The sequence below is a fragment of the Panthera pardus genome, unplaced genomic scaffold (assembly GCF_024362965.1).
Source record: "Panthera pardus isolate Hobbes unplaced genomic scaffold, ASM2436296v1 HiC_scaffold_25, whole genome shotgun sequence".
Lineage (NCBI taxonomy): Eukaryota > Metazoa > Chordata > Mammalia > Carnivora > Felidae > Panthera > Panthera pardus.
The window spans coordinates 65,268,022-65,285,098 of NW_026526821.1; the positions used below are offsets into that span (position 1 = coordinate 65,268,022).

The following is a 17,077-nucleotide window of genomic DNA, read 5'->3' on the forward strand; positions in this document are numbered from 1 at the left end:
ATTCCTTTAAAAATGTCCCCAGTCCTCAAATGTACCCTGCCCTTATATTTGAGGACGGATGGGGGTTAATATCTAGTCAGAAATCCCTCTTTGCAAAGCTATCAGTCAACAAGTTCGATGAGAACCCACTATGTGCCCGGCCTCTGACCTGAGCGCCTGGGGAACACCTAGGAAGGAGAAGAGCCCACTCACCCTGCCCTGAGAGCTGGGCCTCAGAGCCAGCAAGGCTGAGAAACCATTGTTCTGATCTCCTTCCCAGGGAAGCTTTAGAGACCCCTCAGAACAGGCAGCACTAAAAGCCAGCAGGTGAGGAGATCCTGGGGCCGGAACGGCAAGTAGAAAGTGGAGGGGGGGGCGGGGGGGCGGGGGGTCTTGGGGCAGCAGTGCTGCCCAGGAGGAGGGAGGGAGAACCAAGAGGGGCCACCACCCTCAGCCAGCCATTCAGCAAGCAGGATTCCAGGGACGCCACCTTCCGTGAAGGGCCCTGGTCCCCTATGCCCTTGTAGGGAAGGGCGTTCTCTCCCTTTTCCTCTGCCTGAGCAAAACATGGCCCTGGCTGTGCCATCCACTGAAACCCCACTCAGAACTCACTGAGAGCCCAGCACCAGGCAGGCTTAGTCCCAGCAGTGTGGGTAGTTTTCTTTTTAAAGAGACTGAAGACCCCCAGGGGAATAAAGTTTTAATTGTGGCATCTCTGGTCCCCAGGGGACTTTCCAGCTGCACCAGTCTCCCCTGTCACAGAGGAAAGGAACTTAAGTCACCATCTCTTCCATGAGACATGGTTTCATGTGGGGAGGCAGAGCGCTAGAGAAACACAGACAGCAGAGGGGAAATTTGAAGAGGTGAGTAGTGGCAGGATTTCTGGCATCAGCGGTGGGACAGTGTGAAGATGTGCTTTAGCCTGGGGCCTCCCTTCCCCACAGCAGAGGGGACAGCTGCCCGTGGACTGCCTACAGAACATACTCAGCCCTCGTGGTCCCCCTGGGCCTTCAGCATGGGGTGGCTTCTTCCCTCGGGGAGAAGAGAAGGCAAGGAGCAGGGGGACAGTGTGTACCTGGGCCAGGGCTAGGACAGGCAGAGAGCAGAAGAGGGAGAAGAAAGACATTCCACCTTCTCTTGTCCTGAGTAGGAATCCTGAGCAGAAGGAAGTGCGGAGTTCAATTTTTAGAAGGGCAAAGTTCAGGCTGGCTTGGAATCTTCTGAATCTCCTCCATTCGTACAAAGCAGAGTGCACCCTTCCAATGACAAGGCTTTAAAAGAGAGGGCTTGAGAGGGAGCAGGTGGGGCCTTTCTAAATTGGGGCTGGTGGCTGGCATTGGAAGAAGACCACCAACAGGAAGGCAGGAAGTAGAGGAGTGTAGTACACAGAGGCAAGAACACCAGATTTTAGAGCAGAGGACCCAGTTCAAGTCCTAGTTACATCAACCCCCTCGTCACCTTCCAGAAATCACCTACCTCTTTCCAGCTTCCACTTGCTTACCGCTGCCACGATAATAGCAAAGCATGTTCTTCTGAACCCTTGTTCAGAACATGAATGTGGTTTGTAGACCACAGAGGTGCTTTCCACTTGTTTGTTTATTGCTGCTACAATTGCGAGTGTTGCCATGGTGACCATGGTGCGTGCGTGTGGGCCTTGACAAGGCAACACTAGATTAGGGAGCAGCAAGGGGCTGTAACTCAGTAGGGCACATAGGTTCACCTCTTGACGATGCCAACATTTTCAGATGGGCAGACAGAACACCCACTCCCCTCCAACTCAGTTTTCTTGTGAAGGAAGTGGGTGTAACGGTATAAAGGCCTGCTACTTCTACACAAACTATCTCAACCCTTTAGACAAGCAGGAAAGTGTCATCCCAATTTGATAGACCAGATAACAGACCCACAAGATGAATTCACCAGGGCCATGCCACAAGAGGGATTAAAACCCAGGCTTCCTGTGCCCAAGTCAGTGTTCTTTTCCCTTCCCTCCCACCCCAGCCAGAGCTGAGCCCTGACCACACACAGTGGCCAGGGTAGAAGGTCGAGGAGCCCAGTCCCAGTGGCGTGGCTTGGTTGGGCTCCCTGTTCTTTCTGTAGTTCACAAGCATCTGCTTAGAACAGCATATTTTATGAGCTTTCTCTTTTCTCAAGAAGTCCCAGCTGTAAGCGGAAACAGGGCTGTGGGTGCAAAGCAGGCAGGCCCTGAAATGTTTCCTGCCCCACCTTTGCACTCAGGCCCAGATCTCTGATGATGGCTGAAGTTCAAATCTAGACGCCAGCAGACTTGTGAGAAAGGCGCCTCTTGCTCTGTGTGCGGGGCAATGGGCCTTCTTTGTAAGACCCTGGCCCCATTCCAGAGTGGATGCTGAGGGAGGTCCAGGGTGAGGACCTCCATCTGACAGTCTGGGTTCTTCTACGGGACAGGGTTGGGGTTTGCAGATTTGGTTGGTAGGGGAATTCTTATCCAGAACTTCAGATTTTATACAGGATCTTATGTAGAACCCCAAACTGTAAAGCAGGATGCAAGAGAGCTACACTGACTGAGGCCAGCAGGCCCCCACCCACCCTTTGTGGCCCTCACTCACTGCAAGGAACCACCTGGTCTCTGTAGGCCCTGGTCGTTGCCACCAGTGTGTCTTCCCTCCTGTCCCCAGAACCTTTCCCCCCTCTGCCTGCTTGCCCAGAGAAGACAGATCTTACAAATAGATCGTGCTCATGCAGGCAGGTCTCTCGTTGTCCTCAGCAGGAATTTCAAAACCCTCTTGCATTCTAGGCTCTTTGGGGTTGGTTTCAATCTGCCTGTCTTGCCCCGCCATTCACTGGAGCCCAATTCTCTGGTCCTTTCACTGCCTTTTACACCTGCTGTGTTGGCTTTCCCTTCCCTCCCACCTTTTCTTTTTGTGCCCTTTCCAAACCTAACCATCTCTCCAAGCTTCTCTTGAGAGTCCTTTTTTTTCTGAAGCTCTCCCAGCCTGCAGCTGCTGTCAGTGGTCTTCCCCATGAAACACAATAGCTCACATAGTCGGTGTCCTGTAAAGTAGCGTCTGATCCTTCTGTGGTTTTATCTGAGTCATCGATGTTACTATGCATTAGTCTTGTCCCTCCAACTGATCCCTATGGTTAACCCATGAAGGAAGGGGGATAAGTTGCTTCTCTCTCTCATATCGAGGTCTAAATAATTTGAATTGCAGCACATAGTAGGGCTTCAATAAATAGCTACTGATTTTATTAAACCACAGTAGTCTTGAGATATTAGGAGCTCCCCTATCATGTTGGGGACAATGGAGGCACCTTTAGGGGTTGTTCAACTTGGGCAAGAACCCTGGACAGAGGTTGGTTGCCAGCAGGTCAAGCCTCCTCAAAGGCTTTCCTTTTTATCGCAGATTTCCCTGAGATGGCCACATCTCTCCAACTCAAGAAGACCATATTGGGGTGGCTAAAGCACTAATCATGTGGTTCTGACCCCTCTTGCAGGGATTTGAAACTGGACAACATCCTTCTGGATGCAGAAGGTCACTGCAAGCTAGCTGACTTTGGGATGTGCAAGGAGGGGATTCTGAACGGCGTCACAACCACCACATTCTGTGGAACTCCTGACTACATCGCACCCGAGGTAAGACCATGTGCTAACCACCTTCTTCCACCAGGGCAGAGGCAGGGATCCATTCCCATGCACTGGGGTCACTTACTGGTGCTGGGGGAAGGTTCTAGAAAACTAGGATAGATTCTGAGGGAGGAGGGAGAAAAGGAAAGGTAGAAGGTTTGCTGATTTCTCCGTAAGGAAGTTGACGTGATAAGAGAGATACTGGGCAAACTGTGAACAGGCCATTCCCCAAACCTGGGCAGGTCCTTCCCTCTCAGTCCAGAACTACCAATGAAAGTAAGACTAAGAGAACTTTGTAGACTTCTATCATTGTTTTCACTTCTTAGTAACCGGAATAAAGGAGCACCATCGATAAAGGCAGCAGTTAGCTTCTTCATTAGCTGTAACGCACCTACAGTAAAACCAAGAATTATTTGCCCTTCCTAGTGGTGTGGCGATTCTGCATAGCAGGTGCACAGGGTCAAGCAGGAAGAGGAAAGCTCTATGTATATCTGATACATATAGGTCAGAGATGTCCACTGGGAGCCCTACTGATGGTCTGCCTTTTGTAAAGTTGTCTGGATGTTTTGTTCCTCATAAAGTATTTGCTTCGAATTTCTCCAAATCAATCTTACCTAGGTTGAGTGATACCTAGTGTGACATGATTCCAATTTAGGACAAGGTATATCACAGATGCTTAATAAAAATGGACTTGAGGGTTCTGACACATGTAAGATGGGAAGGAAATACCAATCCCCATTAAGCACTGCCCGTGGTGGGTAGGTGTTAGCCCATTCAGATTTCATTTCCTTTCAGTGGCATTGTTTGAGCACCTGCTAGACACAAAGCAAAGTGGGGATAAAGAATTGGCTAAACACTCATCACTCTCCTAAAAGAACTTCTGGTCCAGAGGCAGTGGCAGATAAGTAAACAACTAATTAAGCAGAATAAATAGATATGAGAGACAAGATGGTATCCTCAGGGATAAGGGGAGTCTTCTTGGAGCACCTGGTAGATAAACTAAGTTGTCAAGAATCAGCAGGATTTCCTTTGGTGGTAGGGAGTGGGAAGCATTCCCGAAAACAACAGGGAAGATTGGGGTGGGGGCAGGGCAGTACAGGAGGTTCAGTATCCCTGGGCTCTGAATCCTTTAGGGCAGAGGCTGTGTTTCTAATCTGAGTCCAGGAACCAGCCCACAGATCAGGCTTTTAGTCATGGTTCGTTGAATGAATAAATGAATTTGAACTTGTGACACTCCACCATGAACACAGTTGAAGGGATGAGAATATTCTTGGCCTTGTCCAGAAAAGGAAAATAGTATAGCTATTTATGGTAATAGATAAAATTAGGAAAAAGGATCAAGGAAAGTGGTCTTTTTCCTGTAGGCTCTATAGACCCACTAAGAGTTTTCCATTGGAGGGTGTCCAGGTTTCTCACACCTGTCCCAGGACGCAGACAGGCAACAGCAATATAGCTCAGAAAACAGAGAGTGAGGGAAGGTCAGTGAAGAGACTTTTCACAGACCGGACAAGACATGGGGGGCCTGAGGAGAGATGTGAGGATGGTAAGTAATAGTTGAATTCCCTTAGGACCTTTATCTTCTAAGAGATCTGAAAGGAGAGATTTCAAAATATCTTCCTTAGTAGGAACACTAGGAATTTAATCTTTGAGGAGAAATCAGCAAAAGTGAGGGCTCTCAATTGGGACCTTCTTTTTTACCATCTTCCTCATTCATTTCTTATCATCAGAATACTTGGTTCCAATTCCTCTGTAAGCTGATGCCAGAGACAAAGGGTTAACAGGCCAGCATAGTAGTTAAGGACCCAGCCCAAGGCAAACATTCACTTTATGATGAACAAAACGCCCACACAACCTTCATGAAAAGCAGTCCATTGATGAGAGTCACAATGAATAGGGCTGATCTCTCGGTCTATAAGGAGGCGCAGACACTGTTCCTTCCCATTCCATCTTTATGTCCGCAGTGCAGAATCTCCACTATGTGTGCAATGCCAAAAGCAATCCCTGGTCTTCCTGTAGGCAAATTACAATTGATAGAGACACTGCTACTTTTATCAAGGGCTATGGGGGAGATTAGATGAAATTATGCCTCTAAAGCATTTAGCCTGGTGCCTGGCCCACAGTGAGCACTGGGACAGTACGTAGTAGCTCCGTCACCATCATCACTGTTGCTGGCACGTGCAGTGTGGGAAAAGCACAGTCCTGAGAGTTGAGTTTCCAGGCTAGACTTGACCACTGATGCCCCCATGGGACCTTGACCAAGTCACAAAATGTTTTCAACCCCCCAGCTTCCTCATCTTTCAAATAGGAATAACAATTCCCGCCCTACCTACCTCATCAAGGTGTTATAAGAATCTAATGAGATTAGAGCATGGAAATGCTTGAGAAACCATAAGCCTCTATTCAAACAGGGAGGGGTTGTGAGGTGCCTGGGTTAACCCTGAAACCAGAGACACCTAATGAGGCGCTAGCTCATCTGGTGCTAGCTCTTCCCCAAGGCTTCTCTTCCCACCATGCGACCTGGGCTAGCCCCCACTGCACCCCCTCTCCATTTCCCATGCCCAGCGCGTGCTCCCCAGGAAATGGCAGCCAGCCCTGGGTATGACTGGCACCATTAGACCCAATGCCTGCCCTTCTCTTCTACCCGGGCTCTGACCAATTCAAGGGGGTAGCCACCATACCAGGTGCCCTCCCGTGGCGTGTGAAGCCTTGCCCTTCTCACCTCTCCATTGTTGACAAGCTGGTGAGAAAGCATAAAATTAGGGCCAAGCCCGAAAGGAATTTTACAAAAGATGCCTCCCCAAAACGGAAGGCTCTGGAGTGGGCCTGGGGAAGGGTGGGCAGGGCCGCTCTGTGGTTTCTGCAGAGCCGTCCTGGCTGAGCACACATGGGCCACCTGGAGGTCACCTCCCCACCACCCTGTGGAGGCACTGAACCCAGATCTTCCACCTCCTGGAGGCTGGAGGGTGGCCACCCTGGCACCCCAAGCCCCCTGAACCCAAGAGAGAAGGAAGCACACCCGGTGAGACACACACTGGGGCACATGTGGCAGCCAGTGTCCCAAGTGCTGCAATTGGCCTGGTTGCGGGGGAGCCGGGGGTGGGGGGCGTTGCTCAGAAGCATGCTAGAACCCTTATGCCTGGTGCCTTAGAGACGCCCAGAGGGAACAATTGACCATGAAAAAATAACCAAAATCACGGTAGTATATGGAAAGTGCCTAAAGATCTTAGGGACAGGAAAGGGTCTTAGGATGTCAGAAGATAAGAGGAAAGCTAGGGGAATATGAGAAAGCTTTCTGGACAAGATGGGTGATAGCGATGCCCTCAAAACCAGCAATGCCATGCTGAGCCGCACAAGGTGTTGGCTCATTCATGACTGACAGAGCCACTCGCTGGCTTTGGCTTTGGCACAGAGCAGCATTACTGGCTTCTTGGGACAGCAGAGCTTACTGACCCTCAGATACCATGTGATGACCACTGAGCTAAGAGACCAAAGATACTCACCAAACAGAGTGCCAGCCCCAAATAATTCAAAGATGGCTGCGTTTGCTTGCATTTCTTTCCATTCTAAATTAAAAGGATTCTTAAATTCTTAAATCATGCGTGCTTTTAATGTTTTCAAAATGATTCCTCCCAAGTCTTTTTTTACTTAATCCCAAGCAATCTCTAGTCTCTAGAGGGGTGTTTTGAGAGACCATGGAAAGCCCTGGTCCTCACAGTCAGCATCCTCTTCCCTGGCTGTCCTGAAATCTGAGAACTTGAACTGGAGCCTTGCTCTGGACAAGTTCCCTGTGAAGTTACTTGCAAACTGACAAGACTGTTCATGGCCTTTGCCATTTTGGGGAGAGTCCTGGATGCACACCCCTTTTAGGACATGCACCCCACCCCTGCTTGTCCTCTGTCACCATCACTTTGGGGAATTCTCCATAGAATTACAGAGCTGAGAGAAACCAGGAGAGGTCATCTCCTCTGCCCTTCTGTTCTTGGGCAGCACCAGGCCTACTCCTGCTCTGATAAGAGGAGAAGATAATTATGGGATGGGGACAGTACTTCATAATCCCTTCCTTAGCAGTGGGGACAGCGCAGCATTTATTTCTACCCTGAGCCACACATAGACCATTGACCTACCACGTACTTTATATACATGGAGACCAAAGCTAACAGAAGAAAACTTGGATCTCCTACCACCTTCCAATTATCTGGAGCTTTGTACTTTGCAATATGCTTTCAAATCTTCCACCTTGATTCATCTTACAAGGTTGAGCTGAGAATCTGAGCTTCATCGGATGAGGAAGTCAAGTGAGTGGCTCCAGATCACCCAGAAAGAACTTAGCACCAAACTTGGAATAGAGTGGAAACATCCCGATCAGTCTTCCATCTCTTCCACTGGAACCCATAGCCAGTGCTCCAGAAAAAAATAGGATCGGGGCAATTACTCACTTTTCTGAAGGTTCTGTAGCTTCCTAACTTTAGGTGGCGTTTCTCCCAGATACTGAAATTGTGATTCATTTTTTAAAACTGCAGTCCCCACACGCCATGCAGGAAGGTGATGGCACAGAACATTCCTCAGCCACGTGTCATACATGCGTTTAACATAAATGCATTCAACTGTGCCTGCAGTCAGAGGAAAAAAAGAGAGACTGAGAGCCTAGGTGAGAGAAGTGACTGTTGACAAAGATAAAGCACACTGGATGATCAAGGAGAGGATTTGATTGGGGCTATTGCAATAAGGAGAATGTGTCACAGAAAGTGAAGGGGCCTGGGCTTTGCAGAGGCAGGCAAACAAGAGATTCATCAGTGGGTTTTATGGGAGTCGTGAGGAACGCTGGAGATGGGTTTTTTCCTTCCTGGAACATCCAAAAACATAGTCACCCTTTGTGGTTAGAACACAAAAGGATGGGGAGACTTATTGACTACAGTTTCTTTTCCAAAAGCACAGGACTCAGGTGAACTTGACATTGTCACAGTTTAAAGAAGACTGACATTCTGTTCACCTTCTCACTGTGTGCGCCACGCTCTGTGCTCGGTGTGAGACGATCCTTGTTTGCTCTCAGTCGTTCACAGCTTGCTTATGTCTCTCTCAGTCTGCATCTTGCTCCTCTGACCCTGAATTTAGTGTCAAAAACACTCATGCATTTTTATATGGTCCTAAGCGCAAGTCAGGAACTTCATCTGCTCAAAGAACAGGATCTATTCCCACGGGAGGACAGGCTGTCAGTGTTGACTTTGGAGGAAAGTTGATAGTTAGCCCCCAGCATCGCACGTTCTAAACTCAGTTTTCACTGAATTGGCTGATTTCGAGCCTAAATCATGCCAGCCTGGGCCCTGCTGTGCAGAGAAGCAAGCTAGAAATAACGAGGCAGTTCGCACAGCACTTGAGACAAGGGCGGCCGTGGGTGGGGATCGTTGGCGAGCCCTGACCTTGCCCGTTTCCTCGAACAGATCCTGCAGGAGTTGGAGTACGGCCCCTCGGTGGACTGGTGGGCCCTGGGGGTGCTGATGTATGAAATGATGGCTGGGCAGCCCCCGTTCGAGGCCGACAATGAGGACGACCTGTTTGAGTCCATCCTCCATGACGACGTGCTCTACCCCGTCTGGCTCAGCAAGGAGGCCGTCAGCATCCTGAAAGCCGTGAGTCCTCGCCCTCCCCCTCCCCCTCGTGCCTGCTCCCCTGGCCTCTGTCTTCTCCCTCTGTCCCTGTCACTCCTTTCCCATCCCATGAGACCTTTCGCTATCCCTCTCCGCCCGTCTCTGGCCCACCTCTGCTGCAGCCGAATGGTAGGCAGTCACAGTGGGGAGCTGAGGCTCCAGTTGCTTTCTGTGGGCCAGGGACGCGTTTGTGTTTCCTGAGAGGGAGCTCTGCATTTCAGAGGGAGCAGAACCAACCCAAACCGTGCCAGGATCACTTCTGCCCCCTTACACACCAGGAACTGGACCCTGCGTCCTCCCCTACCACCCGCACCCGTCTTCCTCTGGAGTCTGTGATGGACAAGAGGGAGGCGAGCACAGTGTATCTGCATGCATGATGGCATCTCTGTGGCAGAAGACCTGATCAGAAAAGAAGTGTCCACTTAGGGCGTGGAATCCATGCGCTGGATTCAGACATGACAGAGAGACTATCCCCAGCCCTGCAAATAATCCCTCACACGTGAAACGCTCAGTACTGCCTCAGCACAGCTCTTTCCGCCATGTAAGCCACTTGTGCTAGGGCAAGTACGTGAAGCTCCCTGACCTCCTTGGAAAGCTGTAAAAGCTGGGGTGCAGGGAAGGTGAACAGAGCAGTTGACCCTCAGGGTTGAGGCATGACCGAGGTGACAGCCCCAGAACCTTGACTTCCAGTCCTGACTTCTTTCACCCACCAGAATGCTCCAAAGTTCAGTATTTGGCACATCACATTCACCAGATTTCCCATATCAGGTACCCTCTCAACTGTGATTTACTTGTTCTTTCAATGCACTACCAATATTTACCTAATGGCATGTTTTTTACAAAGAAGTTCTATATCACTGTCATAAATGGAAAATCAGTATCATTGCCATAACTAATTAACATAAATCATCATATGAAATTGGTAAAAAAGACCTAAAATCACTTTGTAGGTGTCTGGGAGCACACATACCATATTCTGGAAAATGCCACATCAGAGCATGCTATTCTCTTCCGCAGTTCTTTTTTTCTTCCTCCTTTCTTCTTTCCCTCAACTCATCAATTTCCCTCCCCCCCCACCTTCTCTCCCTCCTAATCAATAATTTAATGACCTATTTTTTTTTTAAGAGCGCACAAGTGAGGGAGGGGCAGAGAGAGGGAGACAGAGGATCTGAAGGCTGTCGGCGCAGAGCCCCACGCAGGGCTCGAACTCCCGACTGTGAGATCATGACCTGAGCCGAAGTCAGACACTCAACCGACTGAGCCATAATGACCCATAATGACCTATTATTTATTGAGTGTTTCCAATGTGCTGGGCATCATGCCTCATGCTAAGTAAGCATTGGTGGCTATAACAGCCAGGGTCCTGCTGGATTGGTTGACTACAATCCAGCAGGCAAACGTGGGCAGTAAATAAAAAATAGATCCACACATAGTCACCACTGGGATGAAAGTGGTGAAGGAAGCAGATAGAATATGTGTATTCACTCACCTAGTGTGTGCCAGTGAGCATCTATTACGTACCAGGCACTGTGTCAGATGCCGGCTAAGGAGAAACCTGCAGGCAGCACCCAAAACACCCAGAGTACCAGCCCAGCAGAGCTGATCACTCGCCCGGCGCCCTGAACACCAGCCCGGCAAACCTTCCAGTGAGCCCCCTGCCAGCACCCCCACTAGGCTCTTTCATTTTGGCCAACCTGGAGCAGTGTTTCTCAGCTAGGTGTGATTCGTTTGGCAACGTCTGGAGATGTTTTTGCCATCACAGCTTGGGGTGGGGAGGGAGCATTGCTGCTGCTGGCATCTAGTAGGTGGAGCCCAGGGACATGGCTAAACATCCTACCGTGCACAGGACAGTCCCTACAACAAAGATGTACCCCACCCAAAGTGTCATTAGCACAGAGGTTGAGAAACTTTGGCCTACAGAGATTCAGAAGCTAGAAGTTGTGCCTGTGTCCACTGATCCGTGAGGGCAGTCTCTGAGAGAAGGCATTTCCCTGTAAGAGCTTCTGGCTCGGGAGCATCTTCTTGAGATGTTAAAATCTATATGTTTGTCAGTAGCCCTTATACTTTGTCTCCCAGAAGTGGAAGGACAGGAAGAGCTAAGGAAGTAAGGAAGAATCTTTACTCCCTTGGCCTTGGAACACTTTACTTCCTCACATTCTAATCCCAGGCCAGGTTTGGGACTGGCCACTGAGCTCTGTCTCTGAGACCTGCTGCCTACATCAAAGTGGTGCAGAGCTCTCGAGAAGGCTGTTTGCATCATAGAGTTATGCAGTGCACAACCTGTGCAATAGTAAGTGCTGATCCTGCTGCCTTCCTTCCTTACCACTGTGCTCTAAGGCCCAGCGTTCAGCCCCCTATTTAGTCATTTAAATGTACTGAGTGCACAATAGAAGCTAGGCACTGAACCAAATGCTGGGAAGATGGGACTGATTCCTATATCCTAGAGCTCACCAAGGGTAAGGGATGTTTAGATAAATTATAATTTTTTTAATTTTTTATTTTAAGAGAGAGAGAACATGAGCGGGGAAGGCGCAGAGACACAGGGAAAGAGGCTGAGCTCCACGCTCAGTGTGGAGCCCAACATATGGCTTGATCCCAGGACCCTGAGATCATGGCCTGAGCTGAAATCAAGAGTTGGTCACTCAACTGGTTGAGACACCCAGGTGCCCCTAGATAAATTATAATTAAAAATTTTTTAATGTTTTAATTTATTTTTGAAGGAGAGAGAGAGAGACAGAGCATGAGCAGAGGAGGAACAGAGAAAGAAGGAGACACAGAATCTGAAGCAGGCTCCAGGCTCTGAGCTGTCAGCACAGAGCCTGATGCGGGGCTCAAACCCACAAACTGTGAGATCATGACTTGAGCTGAAGTCGGACGCTTAACTGACTGAGCCACCCAGGCGCCCCATAAATTATAATTTAAATAAAAGAGAATCATGAGGTCCCAGGTCCCTACAGGGGAGAGAATCTGGAGAGGCTTTAACAGAGGAGGCAGTATTTTGCCTGGTTCTTAGAGGATACATAGGGACTGGATATGGGCATTATAGGTGCAATAAAGGATACAAAAGCCTAACCGGGTAATCTTGGTTCAGACTGAGAAGTTTCCGTGTGCCAAACTGAGGGGTATGGACTTTATCCTATGGGTGTTACGAATCAGGAGTGTTTAACCAGGGGTGGCCTCTGCTGACTTTTAGATTAGGAGGGCAAGGTGTGCATTGGTACCATTTCTAACTCCAAACTGCCCAAAACCCCTTAAGGCATTCTCTTACCTGTGGCTCTCCCAGCTCAGTGCCCATGTGCTTTGGCTTCAGGGACACCAGGCAAGAGTCAGCAAGAGGCTCTCCCTGCCCAGGAAAATCTCCCTGAAGATGAAGCCTGAAATTGTATCAGTATAAATTTATTCCTTTGGATTATGGTTTGTCCTCTTAAATTCCTTTGTTTAAATACAGGCTCTCAGCCTTCCCCCCTGTAAAATCTAACTCTTTGTCTCCAGCTCACGTGCACACACACACCCCTGCCTTTATTTTGGGTGGCTATCAGAAATATTTCCACCTACCAGCACTGATTTTTTTCAGTTATATGGTACACATCTGCTCAAATTACTTGCCATCAGGACTGACTCACTTAACAGGAATAAGTTCGCCTGGGTGTGTGGGGAACTATCAGGGACACAGATAAAAGTACAGATTTTAACATCTGGGGAAGCTGCCTCCAAGCCAGAAGCTCTTCTCACAAGGCTAAGGAGGAAAACACATCCATGTGGTTTACCAGACAAGCAGTAAACTTTTCCTTTTCTTGTTTTTTAATCAGTTGATGTACATGGTTATTTTATGCTAGAGGTTACAAATTCAAATTAAAAAATAAAAATGAGAGAGTCCAGGAAAAGGAGAAGTGGAGGGGGTGCCTTTGATAATTTACCTTGACATGAATATTTGGTCCTCTTTCCTTACCTCAACAAGGACTGTGGACCTCTCAGCATGAGTGAGTTTATCTTATCTCAGTCTCCCCAACTAGAAGACTTGAGAACCTGAGGAGAATCAGGGAGTTAGTAGTAGCCTGAGTTCCTAATCCCAGCATTGTACCTTGTTGGCTGTTTGATCTTGGCCAAGTTAATTAACCTCTCTGTGCCTCACTTATAAAATAGGGATAATAATAGACCTCAGAGGCTTGCATTTGAATGAAATGAATTAATTTATATACGATGTTTAGAATGACAGCTGGCATATGGTAAATTCTGTATAAGAGTGAAAGAGTACCCTGGGGCCCCTGGGTGGCTTGGTCGGTTAAGCATCCAACTTCAGCTGAGGTTGTGATCCCACAGTTCATGAGTTCAAACCCTGCATCAGGCTCTCTGCTGTCAGCACAGAACCCATTTTGGATCCTCTGTCTCCCTGTCTTTCTGCCCCATCCTGGCTCGTGTGCTCTCTCTCACTCTCTCTTGCTCTCGCTCGCTCTCTCTCTCTCTCTCTCTCAAATAAATAAACATAAAAAAAAAAAAAGTGCAAGACTACCCTGAGGGGCAGAGTCCCTCAAAGTGCAGGAAACAGGCTTGGGAGATGGTCTTGAAGCTGTTGCCATGGCTGACTTTCATCTTTCCCTCACAGCCTGTCCCTGCCAAGCCTTTGTCACTCATTCTGTTATGCCCTCCTCCCTGCAGTTCATGACCAAGAACCCCCACAAGCGCCTGGGCTGTGTGGCGGCACAGAACGGCGAGGACGCCATCAAGCAGCACCCGTTCTTCAAGGAGATCGACTGGGTTCTCCTGGAGCAGAAGAAGATCAAGCCGCCCTTCAAGCCTCGAATTGTAAGTAGGGCCCCAGAGCCCATTCCACACTGTGCGTCGGGCCTGGGTGTGCAGAAAAAGCGGTCTGGGGCACGTGACCCAAAAATGCCCAGCCAAAATGACAAGGGCAGGAGGTGGCTGAGCCGCTCCCCAAAAGAGTCTCCTAGCCCTCAGAGTTTACTGTCAAAAATACATAACCTAGAGCCATAACCAAGATGCTGATTCGTATGGGACACAGAAGACTTTTAACTTTAACAGAGATCAATTGATTGATTTCAATCAGAAGTTACAAATGATATGAGTTGGCCGTGTATGGTGGAGATTTAAGGTTTCTTTATAAACAAATGGGTTTGCTTTATAACTGAGTCAATTTAAAGAAAAGTACTAGGTAAATAAGAGTCACAGTCATGGTCATTATGTGGACTTAGTGCAGCGTGAGAAGGTAAGACCCAGTGCCCAACACCTAGGGAGGGCTGTGCTGCACCAACCCTGGGGCCGAGTCTGTAAGAGCCTGTCTCTGTAGGGCTCCCCACCCCCCTCTGCCCCGCTGTCCCTGCTGGCCTCCCTCCGGCCCAGCATACACCTCCTTCCAGGTTCTCAGCCCTGTCCCAGTGATGCCTGTCGGAGGGGCTGCAGGAAAGGGTGTCAAAGCTCAGCTGTTGGAAAGAGGAATCAGAGAGCAGAGGCCATGTCCTAGCAGTGACCTTCTGCTGGAGGGAGGCCTTCTGGTCAGCAGGGCTCTCCTTGAAGTTGAGAGTGTGCATACAGGCCTGTGTAGGGGGAGTATCCCAAGTCTGCTGGCTTGTGGCCTGATGAGGCAATTATTCAGACTGAAAATTGGGGTATCCAGCTGGCTAGTATGCTGGGAGCAAAGGGGGTATGTAATATTAGGAAATTACAGGCCAAGAGCCCCGGAATGCTGGGACCGGGGTCCTGGGCAGGAAAGACCTGAGACCATCCAGTCAAGCCTCAGTCACCCCACATTGTGTCATGCAGCCCCCTCTCCCTCACCTCCAAGTACAGGACAGACCCTCCTGTGCTTTGTGAATCATCACAGAGGAATTCTGTTATATTCCAGGAGGTTTTCTGGGGAGCAGTTACTGATAGTGTTGTGAAATGTCCCAAGTAGAAAGCAACTCTCAGCATGGTCCAGGCTCAGCCAGTCTAGAGCACGGAAGGTTGACTGTCCCTGGATGCTTGATTGGGTCACTGTTCCTCATTTGCTTCCTCCTTTGGTTTTTACAATTTTCACTGGCTGGCACACAGCTCGGAACAGGCTAGATTCAGGCTCACCTTCTTTCTTTGTTAGCATCACCTTCGCTCCTGCCCATTTCCCCCTTGGCTCTGGGCAGGGCTCCCTGCACATGCCATCGTGCTCAAAGGCTACCCCCCTACCCAGAGGGTCTCTGTGAATGGTTTACAAGGACAAGATCAACCGTGTCCTGGAAAAAGCAAGGGGAAGTAGGAAACCAGAGACCAGGTGGAGAAGGAGGGGAAAACTAAAGACTCAGATCCGAGGATAAAATGTTATTGCAGGTTTAGTCTAAGGTAATCTACCCAAAGCAAAGTGGGAAGTAGAGCGAGGTAGAGAATCCACCTGACAAAAGGGATCCCAGGGCAAGAGCAGGGACCAATCAGTCAGCACAGGTCTGCAAAATGACTTACTCGACTCAAAGCTAGGCTTATAGAGAGCCAGACAGGACTGGAGGGGCAGCTCTTCCTGCGGGTGTGGGGCCAGACGACAGGGTAAGCTGAGGGGACCGTCAGCAGGGGTGCAAAGGGAAGAGCGGGCCTGGGGTAGGGCGGAGGCAGGCACCCAAGTCTTTGCTGAGAAGCCACAGGGAAGCAAGGAATTAGGGAGAATCTTTATGATAAAAGTCCCAAAGAAGTTTTAAAGTATGGATTCATGGAGAAGTCTCTCTCTGGGATAAAGAGAAGGCAGAACATGGCTCAAACCCAGCAGAGGAAAGTGCTCTGAGATTTCAGGGGCCCTGCGAAGCTCCTGTCTCCAGAAGCCTGTCCCTAAGGCCGAGCAATAGCAGGGATTCCTCCCGAGGCTGAGACCCTCTGTCTCACCTCTGAGCCAAATGAAAGGGCAGACCCAAGAGAAGCGACCCTTTGAGCTGTGCCTGGCTTCCCCCGAGTGAGGGAAGGGCATAAAGAACAAGCGTGAGGTTTCTGTGGGCCTGCAGGAGGGAGAAGGAGCCAGACACAGAGGAAGAAGAAGAAAAGGGTGACACGGGAGGCCAACCCATGACCCAGTCCACTGGTAGACAGGCCTCACCCAGCCTGGACAGGCAGGGGTGGCCGGCCCGGCGTGCAGGTGCTCCTGTGGGCCAGGGTGGGAGAGGGTCCCTGGGAACCAGCAGCAGAAGTACATCTCTGGGTGAGGGGGTCAGGCTGACCTGGAGGTCAAGTGGGACTCCACCCGGAGCACAAGGGACCCGTGCTTCCCTCCCTTGGGTCTCTCCCGAGCCTCCAGTGTGGGACAGGAGGGCAGGACTCTGCTCGCTTCCTTTGCCGAAGGGCTCAAGTAGGCTTCCTGGGGCCAGACCATCCCCTGAAAGGATGGCAAAGAGTGAGGGCAGGGGCTGTTCAGGAGCTCCCAACAATGTCCAACTGTCTGAGTCAGCATTCCCAAAGACTGAGTTCATCCTTACCTCACACGTCACCTTCTGTGCAAGTCCCTACTCACCCCCACAGAACTCCAGAGTTATCCTTAACACTGTTGGGGGTTGGGGGGGAGGAGGCAGGGAGAATGTTTATCTGGCTGGTTTGAATTCCGTTTGGAAGAGAGAGGCCATCCGAAGGAAGGATAAGAAAGGAAACTTCCATTGTGCAACAGGTGTCTCTGGTCACATTTTGAGCCGAATAATGTTCCATACAGAGTTCTCAGCTACAGGTCTTTAAAGGTGTATTCAAGTTCTTTTAAGTATCTGATCTCATTTATATCCTAGAGATTTGTCTCTGGAGAAATATCAAAATGGGGAAGAAAAGAATAGTCTACATCTCCTTAGCAGGTTGGAAAGGTCTGCCTGAGACTGCTCCTAAGTTGAAAGCTCTTTTC

At 49.6% G+C, this 17,077-nt stretch overlaps 1 protein-coding gene across 2 annotated transcripts in view; it reads left to right on the forward strand.

Moving 5' to 3' along the window:
* Nucleotides 1-17,077, forward strand: part of PRKCE (protein kinase C epsilon) — a 497,287-nt gene that overhangs the window by 456,224 nt on the left and 23,986 nt on the right. For both annotated transcript variants that reach the window (XM_019469523.2, XM_019469455.2), the window contains exons 12-14: nucleotides 3,454-3,592; nucleotides 9,022-9,210; nucleotides 13,885-14,031. In XM_019469523.2, the coding sequence (XP_019325068.1) occupies nucleotides 3,454-3,592; nucleotides 9,022-9,210; nucleotides 13,885-14,031 (475 nt within the window). The remainder of the gene's footprint in view (nucleotides 1-3,453; nucleotides 3,593-9,021; nucleotides 9,211-13,884; nucleotides 14,032-17,077) is intronic.